This window comes from Dermacentor albipictus, chromosome 5 (assembly GCF_038994185.2).
Source record: "Dermacentor albipictus isolate Rhodes 1998 colony chromosome 5, USDA_Dalb.pri_finalv2, whole genome shotgun sequence".
NCBI lineage: Eukaryota > Metazoa > Arthropoda > Arachnida > Ixodida > Ixodidae > Dermacentor > Dermacentor albipictus.
The window spans coordinates 151,691,678-151,710,729 of record NC_091825.1 but is presented as its reverse complement, the minus strand read 5'-3'; the positions used below and the strand labels follow the sequence as shown (position 1 = coordinate 151,710,729).

At 47.0% G+C, this 19,052-nt stretch overlaps 2 protein-coding genes across 3 annotated transcripts in view; one reads left to right on the top strand and one right to left on the bottom strand.

Moving 5' to 3' along the window:
* Nucleotides 1–11,905: 11,905 nt before the first annotated feature.
* On the bottom strand, nt 11,906–17,526 carry LOC139060205 (uncharacterized). The gene is made up of 3 exons (XM_070539188.1): nt 15,169–17,526; nt 14,314–14,378; nt 11,906–13,842 (listed from the first exon to the last, which is right to left on the bottom strand). The coding sequence occupies exons 1-3, from the start codon at nt 17,524–17,526 to the stop codon at nt 13,746–13,748; spliced, it is 2,520 nt and encodes an 839-aa protein (XP_070395289.1). The 3' UTR covers nt 11,906–13,745.
* Atg5 (autophagy protein 5) overlaps nt 17,392–19,052 on the top strand; it is a 42,989-nt gene continuing 41,328 nt past the window's right edge. For both annotated transcript variants that reach the window (XM_070539189.1, XM_070539190.1), the window contains exon 1: nt 17,392–17,531. In XM_070539189.1, coding sequence (XP_070395290.1) covers nt 17,486–17,531 — 46 coding nt within the window. In that variant the 5' untranslated portion in view covers nt 17,392–17,485. The remainder of the gene's footprint in view (nt 17,532–19,052) is intronic.

Here is a 19,052-nt window from a genome sequence, read left to right as displayed (position 1 = left end):
TTAGTACAAAGTCCAAGTGGGATAAGAGCCTATCGCGCCCCCTCCACTTCGTGCTTTAGGTGTGAGAGAAAGTGTGCGAAGGTGAGACAAGAAAAATGGTGGCTTTGCGAGTGCAAAGGGAAGGAGGCAGAGGGGAGTGATCGCGGTAATGCGATCTAGTGCGCGCGAGGGGCGGGCAGGACAGGGGGTAAGTTGGCGTGCGGCGGTGCATGTCTTGGCCGTGGCTTTGCATGGCTGTAAGAGCCCTGCTATATAGGTAATCTGCCACGTGTGCAAAGAGTGGGCGTGCCAAAACGGTGTAGCATCATGTAAGCTGTCTTTACGCGAGTTCTGTATTGGAGGCTGCATAATCTCAAGTTTCGGTGACCCGTTGGAGCAAGAGGCAGAGGAAGCATTCGCTCCCCGCCGCTGGCACTTTGCTTGATAATGTCGTCCCAGCGTGGGCAACGCTATCAGCTGCAGAGGCGGAGTATGCGCGAAAGTGTGGCTGGCTCGCCTGGAGCACTTCTGTTGTCACTGGAAGGGCAGCTGCTCTCTGCATCCGAACAAAGTCGGCCAAAACTGTCTATCGTACCGCTGATGTGAAGATATCGTCGGCGTGGCATGAAACCTTATCATTCATTGCTGACCGAAATTCATCAAAATGAATTGTTTTATCATGCAAATTTGTTTTTATTGCAATAGCAATTATATGGACACTCCAGGCGCATTTCTGCCGTCTGCAGCGGCGTCGCCGTGAGGTTACGTATGAGTAAAAGCGTGTGAGGCTAAGTAGGCGAACGCAGTTAAATCTCGAGTGCACAGGCGAGGAAGGATGGATGGATGGATGTCATGAGCGTCCCCTTTGGAACGGGGCGGTGGGTTGCGCCACCAAGCTCTTGCTATTATACCGCCTAATGTCCTAACTAGGTTAAACAATGGAAAAAAAAACGAAAAAAAAACACTATGATCTACCACACCCAAATTTTCTGATCCCCTATTGCGAACTGTGTTTTTGTACGTCTCCGACTTTTGATGTTTCCCTACCTCTTACTAATGCCTATTGCGGACATGTTTGCTTTACCACTGCTCCCGCTGAACCCAAGGGCTTCAAGGAGGCCAGTGGTGCCTAAATCGACTGCTGGGTCTTCACATTCTAATAAAACATGCTCCGTTGTTTCCTTAGCTTTACCGCAGCAAGCACATGCCTCTTCTTCCTTCCTATATTTCGTTTTGTAGGTGCATGTTCTAAGGCATCCTGATCTCGCTTCGAAAAGTAATGAGCTTTCCTTTGAGTTATCATAAATGGTTTCTTTTCTGATGTCGTTTTTCCTCTTCAGTAGTTACTCATCGCAGGTTTCTTTTCCATTGTCGCCACCCATGAGATTATTTCAGCCTCTCTGACTTTCCGCTTGACCTTCTTTGTTGCTGTGTTGCCCACCCTTCAGGCTGCATACTTGCTGGTAAGCTTCTTAGTTCTTTTCCTCCACTGTGAATCAATGTTTTTCCTGTACAGATACCTGAACACTCTCCCAGCCCATTTACTTTTTTCCATATTCGTCAGCCGTTCTTCATGCTCAATTCTACTTTGAGCTTCCCTCACTTCAAAGCTAGTCCAGCCCATATCACCTGCACAGCTTCATTTGTAGTATTCCCGTCAGCGCCCAATGCGAGGCGACCCACTGACCTTTGGTTCCCGTCGAGTCCTGACTGTACCCCTGATTTAAAGCAAACAACCGCATTTCCAAAAGTAAGTCCTGGAACCATCACACCTTTCCACATACTTCGGAGGACCTCGTACCTATTGTATCCCCATAGCGCTCTGCGCTTCATTATGGCTGCATTTCTCTTCCCCTTCACTGTTATGGTTTTTTCCTGTGTTTCCATATATCCATTGCCTTTGTTTATCTATATACCAAGATATTTACATTCTGTTACCCGAGGTATTTCTTGGGCCTGTATCTCCACTGTCTGTTCACTGTTTTCATTGAATACCATAACACCTGATTTTCTAACACTAAATTTCAAACCTAAATTGTTGCCTTCCTGTCCACAGATATTAGCCAGACGTTGCAAATCACTTTGCTTGTTAGCTAGCAACACTATGTCGTCCGCATAAAATAAATCTGGGAGTTGCTGCTCTACTACTGTACCTGCCTGTTTGTGAGAGATTAAACCCGATATTACTTCCTTCTAGCGCCCTCTCCATCCTCACCATGTACATATCATAAACAGCAGCGGGGATAAAGGGCACCCCTGCCTCAGTCCCTTGTTGATATGAACGGTCTCCTCGCTCCTCATCCCTTCCCATTCAATACAAATGGTATTTTCTAGGTAAATACCTCTCAAAAGCTGTAGACAACCTTTACCTAAGCCTTCCCCTTCCAGAATATCCCACAAAATGTTGAGGTCTATGTTGTCATAGGCTCCTGTATTGTCTAAAAAGGCCACATACAATGGTCTGCTTTCTGCTTTTGATATTTCAATACACTGAGTAAGAACAAACAAGTTATCCATCATCGTCATCATCAGTCTGGTTACGCCCACTGCAGGGCAAAGGCCTCTCCCATACTTCTCCAACAACCCCGGTCATGTACTAATTGTGGCCATGTCGTCCCTGCAAACTTCTTAATCTCATCTGCCCACCTAACTTCCTGTCGCCCCCGGCTACGCTTCCCTTCCCTTGAAATCCAGTCCGTAACCCTCAATGACCATCGGTTATATTCCCTCATTACATGTCCTGTCCATGCCCATTTCTTTTTCTTGATTTCAACTAAGATGTCATTAACTCGCGTTTGTTCCCTCACCCAATCTGCTCTTTTCTTATCCCTTAACGTTACACCCATCATTCTTCTTTCCATAGCTCGTTGCGTCGTCCTCAATTTGAGTAGAACCCTTTTCGTAAGCCTCCAGGTTTCTGCCCCGTAGGTGAGTACTGGTAAGACACAGCTATTATACACTTTTCTCTTGAGGGATAATGGCAACCTGCTGTTCATGATCTGAGAATGTCTGCCAAACGCTCCCCAGCCCATTCTTATTCTTCTGATTATTTCCGCCTCATGATCCGGATCCGCAGTCACTACCTGTCCTAAGTAGATGCATTCCCTTACCACTTCCAGTGCCTCACTACGTATCGTAAACTGCTGTTCTCTTCTGAGACTGTTAAACATTACTTTAGTTTTCTGCAGATTAATTTTTAAACCCACTCTTCTGCTTTGCCTCTCCAGGTCAGTGAGCATGCACTGCAATTGGTCCCCTGAGTTACTAAGCAAGGCAATACCATCAGCGAATCGCAAGTTACTAAGGTATTCTCCATTTACTCTTATCCCCAATTCTTCCCAATCCAGGTCTCTGAATACCTCCTGTAAATACGCTGTGAATAGCATTGGGGAGATCGTATCTCCCTGCCTGATGCCTTTCTTTATTGGGATTTTGTTGCTTTCTTCATGGAGGACTACGGTGGCTGTGGAGCCACTATAGATATATTTTAGTATTTTTACATACAGCTCGTCTACACCCTGATTCCGTAATGCCTCCATGACTGCTGAGGTTTCGACAGAATCAAACGCTTTCTCGTAATCAATGAAAGCTATATATAAGGATTGGTTATATTCCGCACATTTATCTATCACCTGATTGATAGTGTGAATATGGTCTATTGTTGAGTAGCCTTTACGGAATCCAGCCTGGTCCTTTGCTTGACAGCAGTGTAAGGTGTTCCTGATTCTATCTGTGATTACCTTAGTAAATAGTTTGTAGGCAATCGGTCTATACTTTTTCGAGTCTTTGGCGTCCCCTTTCTTGTGGATTAGGATTATGTTAGCGTTCTTCCAAGATTCCGGTACGCTCGAGGTCATGAGGCATTGCATATACAGGGTGGCCAGTTTCTATAGAACGATCTGCCCACCATCCTTCAACAAATCTGCTGTTACCTGATCCTCCTCAGCTGCCTTCCCCTTTTGCATATCTCCCAAGGCTTTCTTTACGTGTTACCTGTGGAATTTCGAATTCCTCTAGACTATTTTTTCTTCCATTATCGTCTTGGGTGCCACTGGTACTGTATAAATCTCTATAGAACTGCTCAGCCACTTGAACTATCTCATCCATATTAGTAATGATATTGCCGGCTTTGTCTCTTAATGCATACATCTGATTTTTGCCAATTCCTAGTTTCTTCTTCACTGCTTTTAGGCTTCCTCCGTTCCTGAGAGCATGTTCAATTCTATCCATATTATAGTTCCTTATGTCAGCTGTCTTACGCTTGTTGATTAACTTCATAAGTTCTGCCAGTTCTATTCTAGCTGTAGGGTTAGAGGCTTTCATACATAGGCGTTTCTTGATCAGATCTTTCGTCTCCTGCGATAGCTTACTGGTATCCTGTCTAACGAAATTACCACCGACTTCTATTGCACACTCCTTAATGATGCCCACAAGATTGTCGTTCATTGCTTGAACACTAAGGTCCTCTTCCTGAGTTAAACCCGAATACCTGTTCTGTAGCTTGATCTGGAATTCCTCTATTTTCCCTCTTACCGCTAACTCACTGATCGGCTTCTTATGTACCAGTTTATTCCGTTCCCTCCTCAGGTCTAGGCTAATACGAGTTCATACCATCCTATGGTCACTTCTGCGCACCTTGCCGATCCACATCCACATCTTGCATGATGCCACAGTTAGCGCAGAGTATGAGGTCTATTTCATTTCTAGTCTCGCCGTTCGGGCTCTGCCACGTCCGCTTTCGGCTATCCCGCTTGCGGAAGAAGGTATTCATTATCCGCATATTATTCTGTCCCGCGAACTCTACTAATAACTTTCCCCTGCTATTTTTAGTGCCTATGCCATATTCCCCCACTGCCTTGTCTCTAGCCTGCTTCTTGCCTACCTTGGCATTAAAGTCGCCCATTAGTATAGTGTATTTTGTTTTCACTCTACTCATCGCCGATTCCACCTCTTCATAGAAGCTTTCGATTTCCTGGTCATCATGACTGGAAGTAGAGGCGTAGACCTGTACAATCTTCATTTTGTACCTCTTATTAAGTTTCACAAGACCTGCCACCCTCTCGTTAATGCTATAAGAATTCCTGTATATTACCAGCTATATTCTTATTAATCAGTAATCCGACTCCTAGTTCTCGTGTCTCCGCTAAGCCCCGGTAGCACAGGACGTTGCCCGCTTTTTAGTACTGTATATGCTTCTTTTGGCCTCCTAACTTCACTGAGCCCTATAATATCCCATTTGCTGCCCTCTAATTCCTCGAATAGCAGTGCAAGACTCGCCTCAATAGATAACGTTCTAGCGTTAAATGTTGCCAGGTTCATATTCCAATGGCGGCCTTTCCGGAGCCAGGTATTCTTAGCACCATCTGCTTCGTCACAGGTCTGACCGCGGACGCGTGGTCAGTTGCTTCGCAGCTGCTGGGGACTGAGGGCCGCGGTTTGATTGTTGTGTTCATATAGGAGGTTGTGGCCAAGTACTGCACCAGGGTGGCCAATCCTGCTCTGGTGAGGTACCGGTTCTGGTCACCGGGATCAGGCCACACTCCAGGCCTGTTTATGCAATTTTATCAACACGCGGATTTTTTTTTAATCCGGTGGAAAATTGCCGGCACCAGGATTCGAACCACGGACCTCTTGCACGTGAGGCGGGTGTCCTACCTCTACGCTGCACTGATATCATCGAAACGCCTACTTATTCTGAAGCCATTCTGAAGCTCTCCCAAAAGGCCATTATTCTCTGCCCAAGCTTGAAGCTTTAATTTGATTGCCTGCATTGCTAGCCTGTATATTACCGATGTAATGGTCAGCGGTCTATACGAGTGAATTCTATCTTTCTCCCCCTTGCCTTTATAAATTCATTTTACTTTGTTGCCAACTGTCTGGTATTCGTCCATCTCTTAAAGTTTTTTCCAGTGCTTTCACCAGAGCTTCCTTCCTTTTTGGTCCTAGCTCATCTACCAGCCTAACGGGAACCTCATCTAGCCCTGTGGATGTGGATAGCACCAGCTTCTTTTCCACTTAATTGGGTCTCGTTCATGCTCTCTTTTTTCTTAAAATACAACCTCATCATTGCTTTGGAATGATTCGGCTGTTACTTTTCGGATGTAATTTATTGCCGCTTCTCCTTCCAGTCTGTTTTCTTCTTCGTCTAGGATATGTTGTTGTATTGTTGTTGACTTCCTGCCTAATAATTTTATGTGGTTCCAAAATATTCTAGGTGTGGCCTTCTTTTTCTCACGTATTTCTGACAACCAACGTTCACTTTCACCTTTTATTTTGCTTGCACCAGTATTTGAACCATAGACTTTTTCTCCTGGTATATTTCCCATTTACTGGTTACTTCATCCTGCGGCGACTGCGCCTTCTTTCCCTGCCTGTGCTCTCGAAATGCTTTCTGTCGTTCGGCGATCGCTTCTCGTATCTCCTTGTTCCACCAGCTATTCGGTCACTTTTTTCCTTTCCAACGAACATGTTGTTTCTCTTTCCGTATTTCTGTCGTTATTACACTTAGAAGCTCACCATATTCCCACTATTTACTTGGCCATTCGCCAAGTTCTTCCTCAACTCTAGTGACTATATTTGCTATTTGTTCAGCATTCAAATTTGGACTGGTCATTTTGCTCTCCTTGCTCTCTTTCCCAACTACATATCCCATTTTCAAGATGATGCGTTTATGGTCACTCCCTATGCTGCTAAACCCATCCTCATCGATGCCAATTTCTCTCAACTTATCATGAATTCCTTCTGTCATCAGACAGTAGCCAATGGTCGATTGCCGGTTTCCCACTTCCCACGTGATCTGTCCTTCACACTTAGGCCCTGTATTCACGATAACGAGGTTATATGTTGCTCACAAAGGTCTAGTATTGACTTCCCGTTATTGTTGGTATAGCCATCTAAATCCTGTATGTGGGCATTCTTGTCACCTAATAGGACAATTTCAGCACCATTCCCGAAACCCTTTATACCAGCGCTAATGCATTCCACTAACTCTTTATTCTTCTCTTTGCAATTTTTTCCGCTCCACAAATACGTAACGCCCAGCCAAGTTTATTTCCCATTCATTGTACCTGATAACCAAAGATGCTCTTGACATTCTGAATTTGCTCTTTTCCATTAGGCTCCCTGATGGATGAGCATTCTGACTCCCCCTCCCTTTCTTTCCTACTTACTTCTGTTGCACCCTTCCCAAACATAATTCTCAATAACTGGCGGCTCTTCTGAGTCTCTAAGGTGCGTTTCTGCAACGGCATGCACCCCTATTTGTTCTCTATGTAACTGCTCCTCAATCTCTGCCCACTTCACCCAAACCTCCACACGGCGCGAAGGGACGCAAGGGCGAAATACGTCGAAAAGTACCTGGCCACAAAAAACACAACAGTATACACAGATGCTGCAGTATACGCCAAGAAAAGAGGCACAAACATAGTAAAGACAGCTGCGATAGTAATAAGCCAGGACTACAAAGAGATCAGCAGCGCGTCAATGAAGGACTACTCGGTAACGGAAGCTGAGGAAATAGCCGTAGCTCTAGCGGCAGTGGAGGGCTACCGATCCGAAAGGTCTTTAACAATACTCACCGACTCGTAAACTACGTGTCGGAATTACATGAACGGCAGAATAGGACGCAGAGCGCTTCACATCCTCCGCTCCTGCAGGGCTAACAACAAAGTCAGGCATACAATTTTCTGGGTACCGGGACACGCTGGAATAGAAAAGAACCTAAGGGCGGACAAGGCAGCTCGAGAGCACACAAACCGAGCGGCCACAAGCACCGACCCTGAGGAACCCATACCAGTCAACCCAAGCTACTCAGACATATTGAATTACTATAAGGGGGTCCGAATCAAATACCCTCCACCTCACAACAGCCTAAATCAGCATGAAGCAACCTCTTGGAGGAGGCTGCAAACAGGAACATATCCAAGCCTAAACACATTAAGCAAGATGTTTCCCACCCAGTATAGAGACATTTGCCCCTGGTGCGGCGCCAAGCCCACCTTATATCACGTTACATGGGAATGCGTTCAGAATGAGCAACTCCTTCAAATAAAAGACCCGAGTGCGGAGCAGTGGGAGAGAGTGCTCTCCAGCAGCGACCCGAAAGTCCAGCATGGACTAGTAAGGCACGCTCGCCGAGTAGCCACCCTCAGTGGTGCCCTGGAATAGGGGCGTCGACCCTGCGCAGATGGGGAAGAAGACCGTGAAGATGGCCGACCACATCTGCCACCGCTAATTTTTACCCAATTAGAGCAAATAAAGTTTTTCCTCCTCCTCCTCTGCCCACTTTTCCTTTCTTCTGCCGCCCTGCATGTATATATATATATGTAGCCTATTGCATGGCGAGCTCTTTTTCTTGCTTTCCCCCTTTTTCTGTTATCGACGGCGATGCTCATCTGATGTTCCCCTAGGGGACCTTCTACGTTACTATCTACTCTGACGTCCTGAGCGCCCGCGGGCCCCCTAAAAAAGCAACAGCGCGACCACCAAGTCGCCATCCCACTTCTCGTGCCAGCCTGTAATTGAAGTGGATCCCGTCTCGTTTAAAACCACCACAACTTCTCACTTCCCTGTTTACTTCGACAACCTCGAAGTCTTTCTCTCGGCTCACTTTCCATATTGCCTCATTAGCAGCCACTACGGCTCTTTGTACGTGACTGTCACGTACAGGCACCTCCGGCACCGTGCACACCACGATCTGCACCTGAGGGGATAGCTCGCGCAAGCCGTCCACCCCCTTCGCCAAGCGCTGGGCTAGTCCTGGCCCTTTCCTGTTTAGGACGTCATTTAGCCCACCTGCTACTATGACAAGGTTGCGCACATGGGCATTTTCCGCGAGCTTTTCTTTTGCTCGCTCCATGACAGCCTGGGAGCTTAAAGAGTCTAGCAGTCCTTTGGAGAAGAGCTGCAGGAAGCGAACACTGCGTAAAGATATAAATTGAGTCCTCACGAGCGCCACAGAAGGGGCACACTCCACGAGCCGGGATGGCTGTGAAGGGCCTGTAGCTCACCGGCAGGCACCCTCGCGCGAGGCTGTACATGAACGTAGCTCGCTTAGCGTCGAGGAAACTGGCCGTAATGAGCTTCCAGTTTGGCCTGTGAAGGGACAGTTCGTACCTTTGGCAATGCAGGGGAGACCTGGGGTGAGGATATATCGACTAATTCTTGGAGTGGAGTTGAAACTACGTCGATGCCGGGGTGAACCTTGCGGAGGCTTACCAGAGAATTGGCAGCCGCCGCATAAATGGTGGACGGGGAACCTGAGCGGGGCACACAGTGGGAAAAAGTGCTCTACGAAATCAAGCGGAGTCGGGTGCTAAGAAAAAAAGAAGTTAAGCTTCGAGTTAGGAGCATATCCGAGTTAAGAACGACGTGTGTCCACCTGACGTGTAGTGCAGTAGCCACGATGACCAGGTCGGGAATTCCGAGTCCTCCCTTATCCCTGGGCAACTTGAGCAGCTGCATAACTACACAACCACTTGTCCCGTTCCAGAGGAAGCGAAGGAGGACCCTCTCCAAGATAAGCTTGGTTCGGGTTGGAACAGGAGACACACACGCCACATAAGTCAGGAAGGAAAACAGAAGTGAGCGGAGAATTGTCGCTCGAGCAGTCAATGGGCATGACAACGCGCTGAATTCCTGAATCCTGGTTTCAAGCTTCTCCTTAGTCTGTTGCCAGTTTTCAGGAGAGAGACCATCTGGTTCGAATTGGAAAGCTAGAATACGCAGCCGCGTTTTCACGGGGAGACCATGAACGGGCTGCGGACTGGACGGAGTGGAGTTCAAGTACATGGCTGCACTTTTCGACCTATTCCACCTTGCACCTTTTGCCTCGCAGTAAATATCCTTCACTTCCAAGACGCTGCAAGCTGATGCCTCGTCCGGGACGACAATAGACAAGTCATCCGCATAGGCAAAGAATGCAACCGGAGGAGAACCTGGTGGGAGGAGGAACCTACCAATTCTGCTGTCACAGGACAACCTCTGCAGAAGCGGTTCAAAAGCGAGTACGTAGAGGGCAGGCGAGAGAGAATCCCCCTGCCGTACACCACGTCCCACAATGAACGCCTCCGAGACGCGGTCCCGTATGAGAACAGCAGAAGTCGGTCGAAAATGCAAAGCTTGGACTATCTGTCGAAAACCCACACTAAAACCAGCCTCTTCCAGAACACGGAAATGGTATCTATGGCTAACGATGTCGAAAGCCTTCTCCTGATCGAAGGAGCGAAGAATATGTGGAAGTTGCTTGGTATTTGCCCACAGGAGAATGTCCCTCACTGCTAAACCGCGAAGCTGACGGTGGAGCGCCCCTGGAGACTACATGCCTGGTATGGACCCAAAACAGTGTTGAGTACTGGCGTGAGTCGCATACACAGGCACTTTGTTATGAGTTTATAATCGCAGTTCAGAAGTGTGATTGGACGTCATGCTCTCAGATCGGACCTTCTCGATTCGTCCTTACAAAGGAGAGTGGTTAGCCCCTCGTTGAGACGCTGACAAAGTCACTTCTCTGAGTAACCTGTTCACAAATGATGTGAATGGCTTCCCTAACAGTGTCCAATATTTAACATAAAATTCGACTGTCAGACCATCGGATCCTAGACTGCGATTATGCTTCATAGACTTCAAAGCCGAAAATATCTCGTCCTCATCTATGGCTGAGCCACAAACTTGCAGCGGCTCAGCTGGTGAAGCAAAAGACAGCTGGAGGGTCAACTGGTTCGGCATACAAGGTCATGTAAAACTGCCTCGCCAGTGCAAGAACTCCATCTGGTGAATCGACTGTGCTACCATCACTTGGATCTACTAGGCAAGAAAGAGCGTCGTTGCAGGAGAATCCGAAGTTCCTTTCGGAGTGAGGCCAGCGCCGGAGCAACACCAGGCCCGCCGCACAGTGGCCTCAAGAGCAGGAGGATCGCGTCGGAGACTATTTTAATCTCAGAAAATCCGGCGTCCCGCATTGGCCATCGGCTCGGCAAAAAGAATGTCGAACCAAATTCCTAACTACGCATACCCAACCGCTTCTCTACCACCGAAGTTGCTCGTACCTTGTCCTTCGTTCTTTACAAAGTTTTTCCTCGTAATTTTGAGAACGACAGCCCACAAACAAATGTAATGTAAAAAAAAAAAATACCGACAGCGCATGTCCTTTAAATTAGCTCTTCGCAGACTGAAATATTAAAAGTGCGAAACAATAACCGGAGATCGACCTACGCAAGAGGCCGCGTTTCTACTAGAAAGCTCGCCTTCGTGCATAGCGTTCGCAGCAAGCGTTTCCCGGTAAACGTTACAGTTACGTAATCTGCAGTGCTGGGGGAACCGGTCGAAAAGCAATCATCTACCTTAACCTGTTTTTCGCTCCCAGGCACGTGTCAAGGTTACGTGCCGAACGACAATATAGACGGCAAGAAATTGACATGTAACACCATAGTGGAAAAAAGAGTCTCACACGCAGACAAAAAAAAAAAAATCCCCTTAAACGGGTCCAATAACACTACGTACGTGTAACTTGCTATCCTAAGCAAAACGCCAGATGAGCACGCATCTCGGAGGCATATCTGACGCACAAGAGGCTTCATGAAGCAATGAAAACAATACTTGCCGCTAGAAGTAAAAGATAAAGCGGCTAGTGAACTCACCCTGAATTATTGTGTTTAACGTTCCGGAACTGGGGGACGCCGTAGTGAAGGGCTCCGGATTCATTTGTACCATCTGGGGTTCTCTACAGTGCACCTAGATCTAATTACACGAAAGTTTTCGGTACTTAGCCTCTATCGAAATCGGGCCGCTGTGGCCGGGTATCGAACTCGTCGGGTCACTCACCTTCTTAAATTGGAGTTGTCGATGCCCAGCAACGTGCGCTGAGAACTATATGGTGACGAAGAGAGATGTAAATTTGTGTGTGGTTAAGTGATTAGACGGATTATGCAATGCAACCGCATATTTATTTCAGCTTTCTGAGGTCAAGCATTTGTAGAGAACATATAACAGCAGGCGTACAAAATTGCAGTTGTAAGCGGTCGGCAATGCCATGTGACTCGGACGAGAAACCATATTTGGTCACTTGTATTTCATGGAGCACTTGCATCTCAATTAAGACTAGCCGCATATTCTGTATTCTCTTCAGCATGGCGATATGCCTTGTGTGATCAACTTTTGGTAAATTTTGGTAAAACGCATTCGTACATTTATACGCATTTTTCTATTCGAGCAAATAAATATAATAATAAAAAAAACTATCTCCACGCAGAAATATTTAAAGGTTCACATTAATTTCGCAATAAATTGGCGTCACTTTAACAGAGACTGTAATGTAGATAAATTTTGGGACATATATTGTGCATTAAAAGCATTCCACTTTCCAAGGTCATCTTCATTAAAAATTTGTTGTTACGCAATTGTGCATCGGAATATCCGTTGTCAAAATTTCGTATCCGTAATGCCCTTGCTCGAGTTAATTGACGGTTGCATAATCATCCGCCTACGTCAAGCCACCGCCTCAGGGGCGTGACGTGCGGTTTTACAAAACGATGTACGTATATGGTGGGCCTGAAATTTTAGCGGCGGACATGTTGACCCACAATCGCGTATGAAAAGTTTTCAAATGGAACGGCCTCGGAAAATCACAGGCCTGAAGTAACCTACGTAAATATATTCTTTAATATCACTAATTAAAGAGCTGATCAGTGATATACTGTTAATAAGATGGTTGGTCCATTTGTTAAAGCGATTTTTTAAAACGGGCTGCATAAGCTAGGCAGCACATCAAAGTTCCTTTTTTTGTTTAGAAACGAACAGATATGGTAGAGTATGATAATCACGTTGTGGTCCCTGAACCAGGCATCTTGATAAGGGGAAAGCATCTCAATGCCATCATGCAGTGATATAAAAAGAACCTAGTGAAGCACACCTTGGCAACATAATTTACTTGTGAAGCCCATGTGGTCTGAGGAAAGTGCAGTCGTCTTGACTATTTTGCATGGGCATTCGGCATAGGAAAATGTAGCGGGACTGTTTGGGCATTAGATCTTAAGTTATATAGCTTTTGGACAGCAAGTAATGCAGATGTTTAGGGGTAAGCGGTTGAATTTGCGTATAAACAATTACGTGTGAGGGCATGGAGAGGAACACCCTTCCTCCACGTGAAAGGGCACACATGGCGATATGGTGGCGGGGGGGTCATGTAAAGGGGTTGGAAGGGCGCGCATTTAAACGTGAAGCGCCTTCTACGTGCTCATTTTCATATGGTGTTTCTACGTCGCTAGGGCATAATATTTAAGGGAGTGGATGGTTATGCATACGTTCTGCGAATTTAGAGCGCTTCTTTCTAACAGGCTGCTGTTTTGGCAAGTGCTATAGCACACGCTAACTTTTTTTTCGTTCGGTCTGACAGGACCACGGTCCCTCGTAAAATAACTAGGCAATAGCTTATTTTAATAAGCGTATTTTGGAGTTACTGCATGCGAGGTGTGCAGGAACACTACACAGACCACTTAATGGAACAAAGGAGCAACCTGGGGGTTGAACTGACTGCTTGTTCGAGATGGCCGCTGTAGGAGCGCCGCCACAGGTCGCGGAAATTAATATGCAATCTTTTTTTTTTTTCATTTTATACGGCATACATTCAAGCTGTACATAGCATTGCCGACCGAATCACTATAAAAGAAATCATCTGTGTTGTGAAGTCTGGAAAAAGCAGGGAGTGCGGCAGGAGGGGTCCCAATGGTTCGGCGAGGAGCGTACTACGTATGTTTGCTTTCCAGCTTTGATCAGTCCACGAGCTTCCTTTTTGGCGACATGGTCATCAAGGCAACCACGCCGACAGTCAGGACCGTCTCGAGCAGGCTGCCGTCTGACCTGAAATAGCTGGCGCGCGCATGCACAGTGACTCAGGCGATGCGCTGCATGACGAACCCGTGCCGTCATTTATACCCATTCGTGTTGCCTGGCCCTTTATGTCATGACAGTTGTCCCCACAGAATGTAGAACCTTGGATCGGAGGCTTTTATTGAGGTAAAAGCTGATCGCTGCATGCACACACAAAGGCAACCGTTAACTAATGCTGCGCGAAAAGGTATTGGCGTGAAGTGATGGCCATTTTTAAGGTAACATCATTTGTTTCCTTATGCCTAAATTTCTTTATGCAATGACCGAGCCTCCGTGTCACTTTTACGCGTAAGAACAACACTAAAGAAGAGAGCATCTTTAAGCTATAAGTCCATTCCCACCGCATCACTGAAGATGTTATTGTTCAGATCCTTCTGGCAGCCTACAATGTGTCTTTAGACTAGGTTTAAAAGCCATCGTTGCAGTACGTAGCAATGTGCCATTGCTTACCTCGACGCAAGTTCATCCCAATACAGCGAGCTCTCCTGGTGATTTTCAGGGTAGTTTAGTTCCTCCTGAAACAGAAACACAATTCCTTGTATCTTATATAACCTTATATATGTGCCCGTTTCAATATTATTGTATTATTATGGCTAGGAGTGTGCGAATAACGAACGTGTGTTCGTTAGGAGTGTGTGTGTAACGAATGTGTGTTTTTTGAGATCGAATCGAATACGAATCGAATTGTGCCAGATGCAAATCGAATCGAATATCGAATGCTTTTCGAATATATATAATATATTATTCACCCTGTTCAGGTGAAAACTTGAAAAAGCGGGCATTACTTGCACGACGATCGCAATGTTCAGGCAAGTAATTAAAAAGATTCACTAATTTTAATTATTCACTTTTGGATACATGTGCAAACATTTAGAAATTTAAGCCGACCTATGGTTTCAGACCACTTGTTTTGACACGCCCCTTATACCCGAACTTGCCAGTATACCTCTTTGATTTTGTTTTGTTTTTAACACATCCAAAGTCTAATTTTTTTTCTGGAGTCTGACGTCCTAAATTTGAACCAGGGCTATGAGACGCCAAGATTAATTTCGTCTACTTAGGCTTCAATGTGCAGCTGGCATTACGCCCCTATCGGAATGATCACGAAAATCGAATCTGCGATTCTAGGCTGCGCTCAGTAACAGGAAGACGCTGATTCACCGGACTAGATGGTATCCAATTTAATGCTTACAGCACACAAGCACGTTTTAGTTTTTTCAATAACCGACTTCCGCAGGTTCATAATTTTACTAGGCTAGCTTAGCCACCTTCTAACCTGAAAAAGAAATGCAATGGAGAAATTACCTGTACACTAAAGTCTGCTAGACGAACGTTCTGGAACCTTCTTGATGAATGTGGCGCTTTTTTAAGAAGTGTGGTGGGCATGTCACGGCGAACGTTGGATACCGTGCCCTCGATGTCCCCCTTGTCACTTTGCCTTCTTTCGAAAATGTATCGGTCCGTTCTGATGCGAGATGACCGCGCATCTTCTGGGTGCTGACCGCTATTATCCCCTGCTTCCCTGTTGGCCCGTATCGATATCGTTGTGTCGAACATGACGTCATTGCGGTTCGTCTTTAGACGGCTGTGCTCGTCTGTAGACCTTCGCGATGCCTTGTAACCGAAGTCTTCGCGAACCTGTCTAGCATTTTGCATTTTCGCGAAAGCTAACTGGGTTTCACCATTGGTCCGTCTAGTGTCTGCTACAATTCTCTCTCGAGAATCGACAAAGCGCATTTGCTTGTCGCTGCTGTCGTGGCGAAGTTCTCGGTGCCTCACGACACGCTCTACATACCGCAAACGTTGTGCGACACTCTCACGCGCATTTTGCCTGCCTTCTCCAATGATGCTTTTCCCAAGAACAACCTCGTTGCCGCTTCGTTTTGTAATTCTTGCCGAAGAGTCCACAGGCGTAGGGATCCGGCGGCCATGTTCAACACTGCGAGACGAAGCCACGTCGTCATTACAGATTTCGCATCTGGCGCGGTAGACTTGGATTGATGTCTCTCTTGTGTTCGTCCAGTCAAACTTTTCGTGATCGACACCCAGCTGTCTGCGCACTGCACTGACGCTTCGCGCACCCTTGTGCTGTACTGGGCCCGCGAAGCTTTTGTCCAGAATGTAACTGGCCCGTTCGCTGTCGTGTGGCCTAAAACTACGGTCGTGCCGTGTTTCCAGCATAATTTCCTTCCCGTTTGAAGGCCGCACCCTTTCGAGAAGCGGTAAGTAGTTGCCGTGCCTTCCTTGGCGTTTCTCTTGCATGTTTGGCAGTGCACGTTCGACTAAAGAGCGAGCTGGTCTGCGCTCGTCCGTAGCACCAACGGCGTAGCGTTTGCTGACGCGACTACCTCTTACTTTGCGATTTCTGGTGTCGCGGAAAGAAGAATGAAGTTCGCTCGTCCTTGTTTCAGTACGTCCAGTATGTCGCACGTTCCGGGTCACGTCTCCGTCTACTCTATGATTCTGTGTTCGTACGGTCGGTATCATTCTAGGCGGCATTACCTCATGTTTTGGAAGCCCAGATAATGCACTTGACACCCCTTCGTTGTGAGGGCCATCGTCTGTTCTATCCCTCTCTGTGCTGGCTTGTAATGGTAGCATCGTGTTCCGTCTCCTCTCAGTCATTCGATGACGCCCTGTAGCTAAGTTTCTGGAAGACAGCGCTTTCGATCGGAAAGAATTTTTTTTCGCTAAGCCGTGCAGATTGTTACGTTGGTCCACGACCAGGCGGCTTTGGTACATGGCGTCATGAATGTGGTGGTTGCGGTCAATTTTGCCGTGTGTTTGGCGTCTTGAGGCTGGGCGCACTGCGACAATTCTTGACGCGTGGTTCTTTTCATCTTGCTTATGACGCGCCTCACGCCTTGTGTCTAGCTCACGGCCTTGAGCCCTTGTTTCAGTGAGTCCTGAGAGCCGTTCTACGCTCGCCGCCTGCCGGTCAATCGGCTTCTGATGTCCGATACGCTCCACAGAATTGCTCTTACGAATGACTGACGCGCCAGCGTCGCAGTGGCTCCTGCGACTGGGTGTCAGTCGACTGTCTGAAAGAACAAGATCGCGATGGGCAGACCTGACCCTTCTCCTCGAATCTCCCTTCACCCACGTTGGTGCCTCCGCAGTGGTTCTCCGCCGCTTGTCGTCCGTCCTGTGCGAGACTTTTCCGTTCGTGCTGTGGATTGTCCTATCCCCGATTTCGCGTTCTTGCTTCGGTAAACATAGCGTTCTGGAGGCATCTCTGTCGGTGCGGCCTCCAGGTACACTTGCGTCATTAAGCCTTTCTCGTCTGCTGATCCTTTCGAGATCGGACAGAACGTGGCGGATGCTTCGCTCCGCAACTTCAGGCTTTCTCACGTTGTCGCTGCGAAATCGGAGGGAAGTCTCTGCTTTACGTACTGTGGTAGACCGCATATCTCGTACCATCAGTGGCCCCGTCTCGGCACTGCGCAGGTGAAAGCCCGCAGAACGTTTGTCGGGTTCGTTGACACTTTGTCGAGCGGATGCGTGTCGGCGATCCTGTATGGGTATCTTGGACTCCTCCCTCCTCGCGGCGCCGACCGTGGGACTGAATCCGGTCCAGTGCTGGTCAAGGAGCACCCGGTCGTCCAGGTACGCCTGACAGGGAATGGCGATCGCCACCAGAATGAACCACACCGGCGTCAGCATTCAGAGTGAGAGCCCGTCTGCAATGACCACATTTGCTTAGATCAATGTCGTGTCGTCTGCAATAATGTAGGAAGAACGCAAAAAAGAGGCACCGGCTAGAAACACGAGGGGCAGCTAGTGCATGGTCAAGAAAACGTGCAAATTTTGTGCTATATATATATATATATATATATATATATATATATATATATATATATATATATATATATATATATATATATATATATATATATATATATATATATATATATATATATATATATATATATATATATATATAATATGACTTACGTACGCCGACAGAGAGGGACAAGCCTGCGCGCTCTCCCCTCTGTCGGCGCTCTCTATCACGAATGCAGCTTTTTGCGCACAAGACGAGGACAGAGAAGAGGCTAAGACACAGGAGCTACACATCGCTACAATATGATAGAAATGAGATGGGGGTGTTTGGGTGCACACTGTAGAAATTGCATGCGTAATCAGGCAAACGCTACAAGAACGGTCACGTGTAAACCGGTATATAGTGCTTGCACAATTGTCGGCAAAAGTCGTAATCAGCTAACCCGCGAGACCATCGAAGCGGAATTGTTTGACAGGTGTGGTGACACCTGTGTGTCTAAACCGTATATCGCCCTTTCCAGCAAGGAGCAATCCTTCTTGCGTAGAGATATGAATTTTCTGCGCGCGGCGCGCAGGGATGTGTAACAGATTTTGTCACATGTGTGGTCAAAACGGTGTTGCAAGTCTGCGCTCGCGTGTCGTAGCCTCTTCTCTGTCCTCGTCTTGTGGGCAAAAAGCTGCATTCATGTTCTACCAACATGTCCAAACAGTTAGTGAACTTTGTATCACGCTGGCGTTATGGCTGCGAGTGCTCGTGGGCATCAATTGTATTTTGTTTATGTGCGTCATTGCGCGCGTGATCGACAGCGCACGGTTTTTGTTAGTAGCGCATGTTAAATGCAATTTGTAGTGCTACGAGTCTTCATCTAATATATCCTAATACCTTGTGGTCACTGTCAATGCTTCGCCCTGCAGACAAAACTGCCATTTTTTTGTGTGTTTTTGTGTTTTCCTCTTCATTCTCTCTCTCTCTTTTTTGTGTGTGTACTTTGGAAGTACTAGCTGTCATAAGCAACAATTGATGTGTTTACTTTGTCTGTTTAACGTTGCGTAAATAATGATTCTCTGCGAGATGTGTTTACATGTGTATGGAAGAAAACACGCAAGAAGGGAAGCTGGGCGTCGCGTGGCGACGTATGTTGCTGCAACGGCGGAATCAGTTAGAAATTTTAAATACCGGGGTTTTACGTGCCAAAGCCACAAAATGCGGCTGCCGTGGCCGGGATTTGATCCCACGCCCCCGGGCTTATAGCAGCGCAGCGCCGTAGTCACTATACGCCACCACGGCGGGTGTCGCATACTGGCTGACCACTTTGAAGATATCCATCTCATTAATATTGTGGGCCGATCCCGAAGGTGGGGCAGTCGTAACACAGCGTCTCAAAGCGCTAGCTGTAACGAGGGAT

Coding starts and splice junctions, on each gene's coding strand:
- LOC139060205 (XM_070539188.1), bottom strand. CDS start 17,526: ATGCTGACGCCGGTGTGGTTCATTCTGGTGGCGATCGCCATTCCCTGT. Junction 14,379..15,168: donor TAGCAGACTTTAGTGTACAG/GTAATTTCTCCA, acceptor TTTCTGTTTCAG/GAGGAACTAAACTACCCTGA. Junction 13,843..14,313: donor TGGGATGAACTTGCGTCGAG/GTAAGCAATGGC, acceptor TGCGCGCGCCAG/CTATTTCAGGTCAGACGGCA.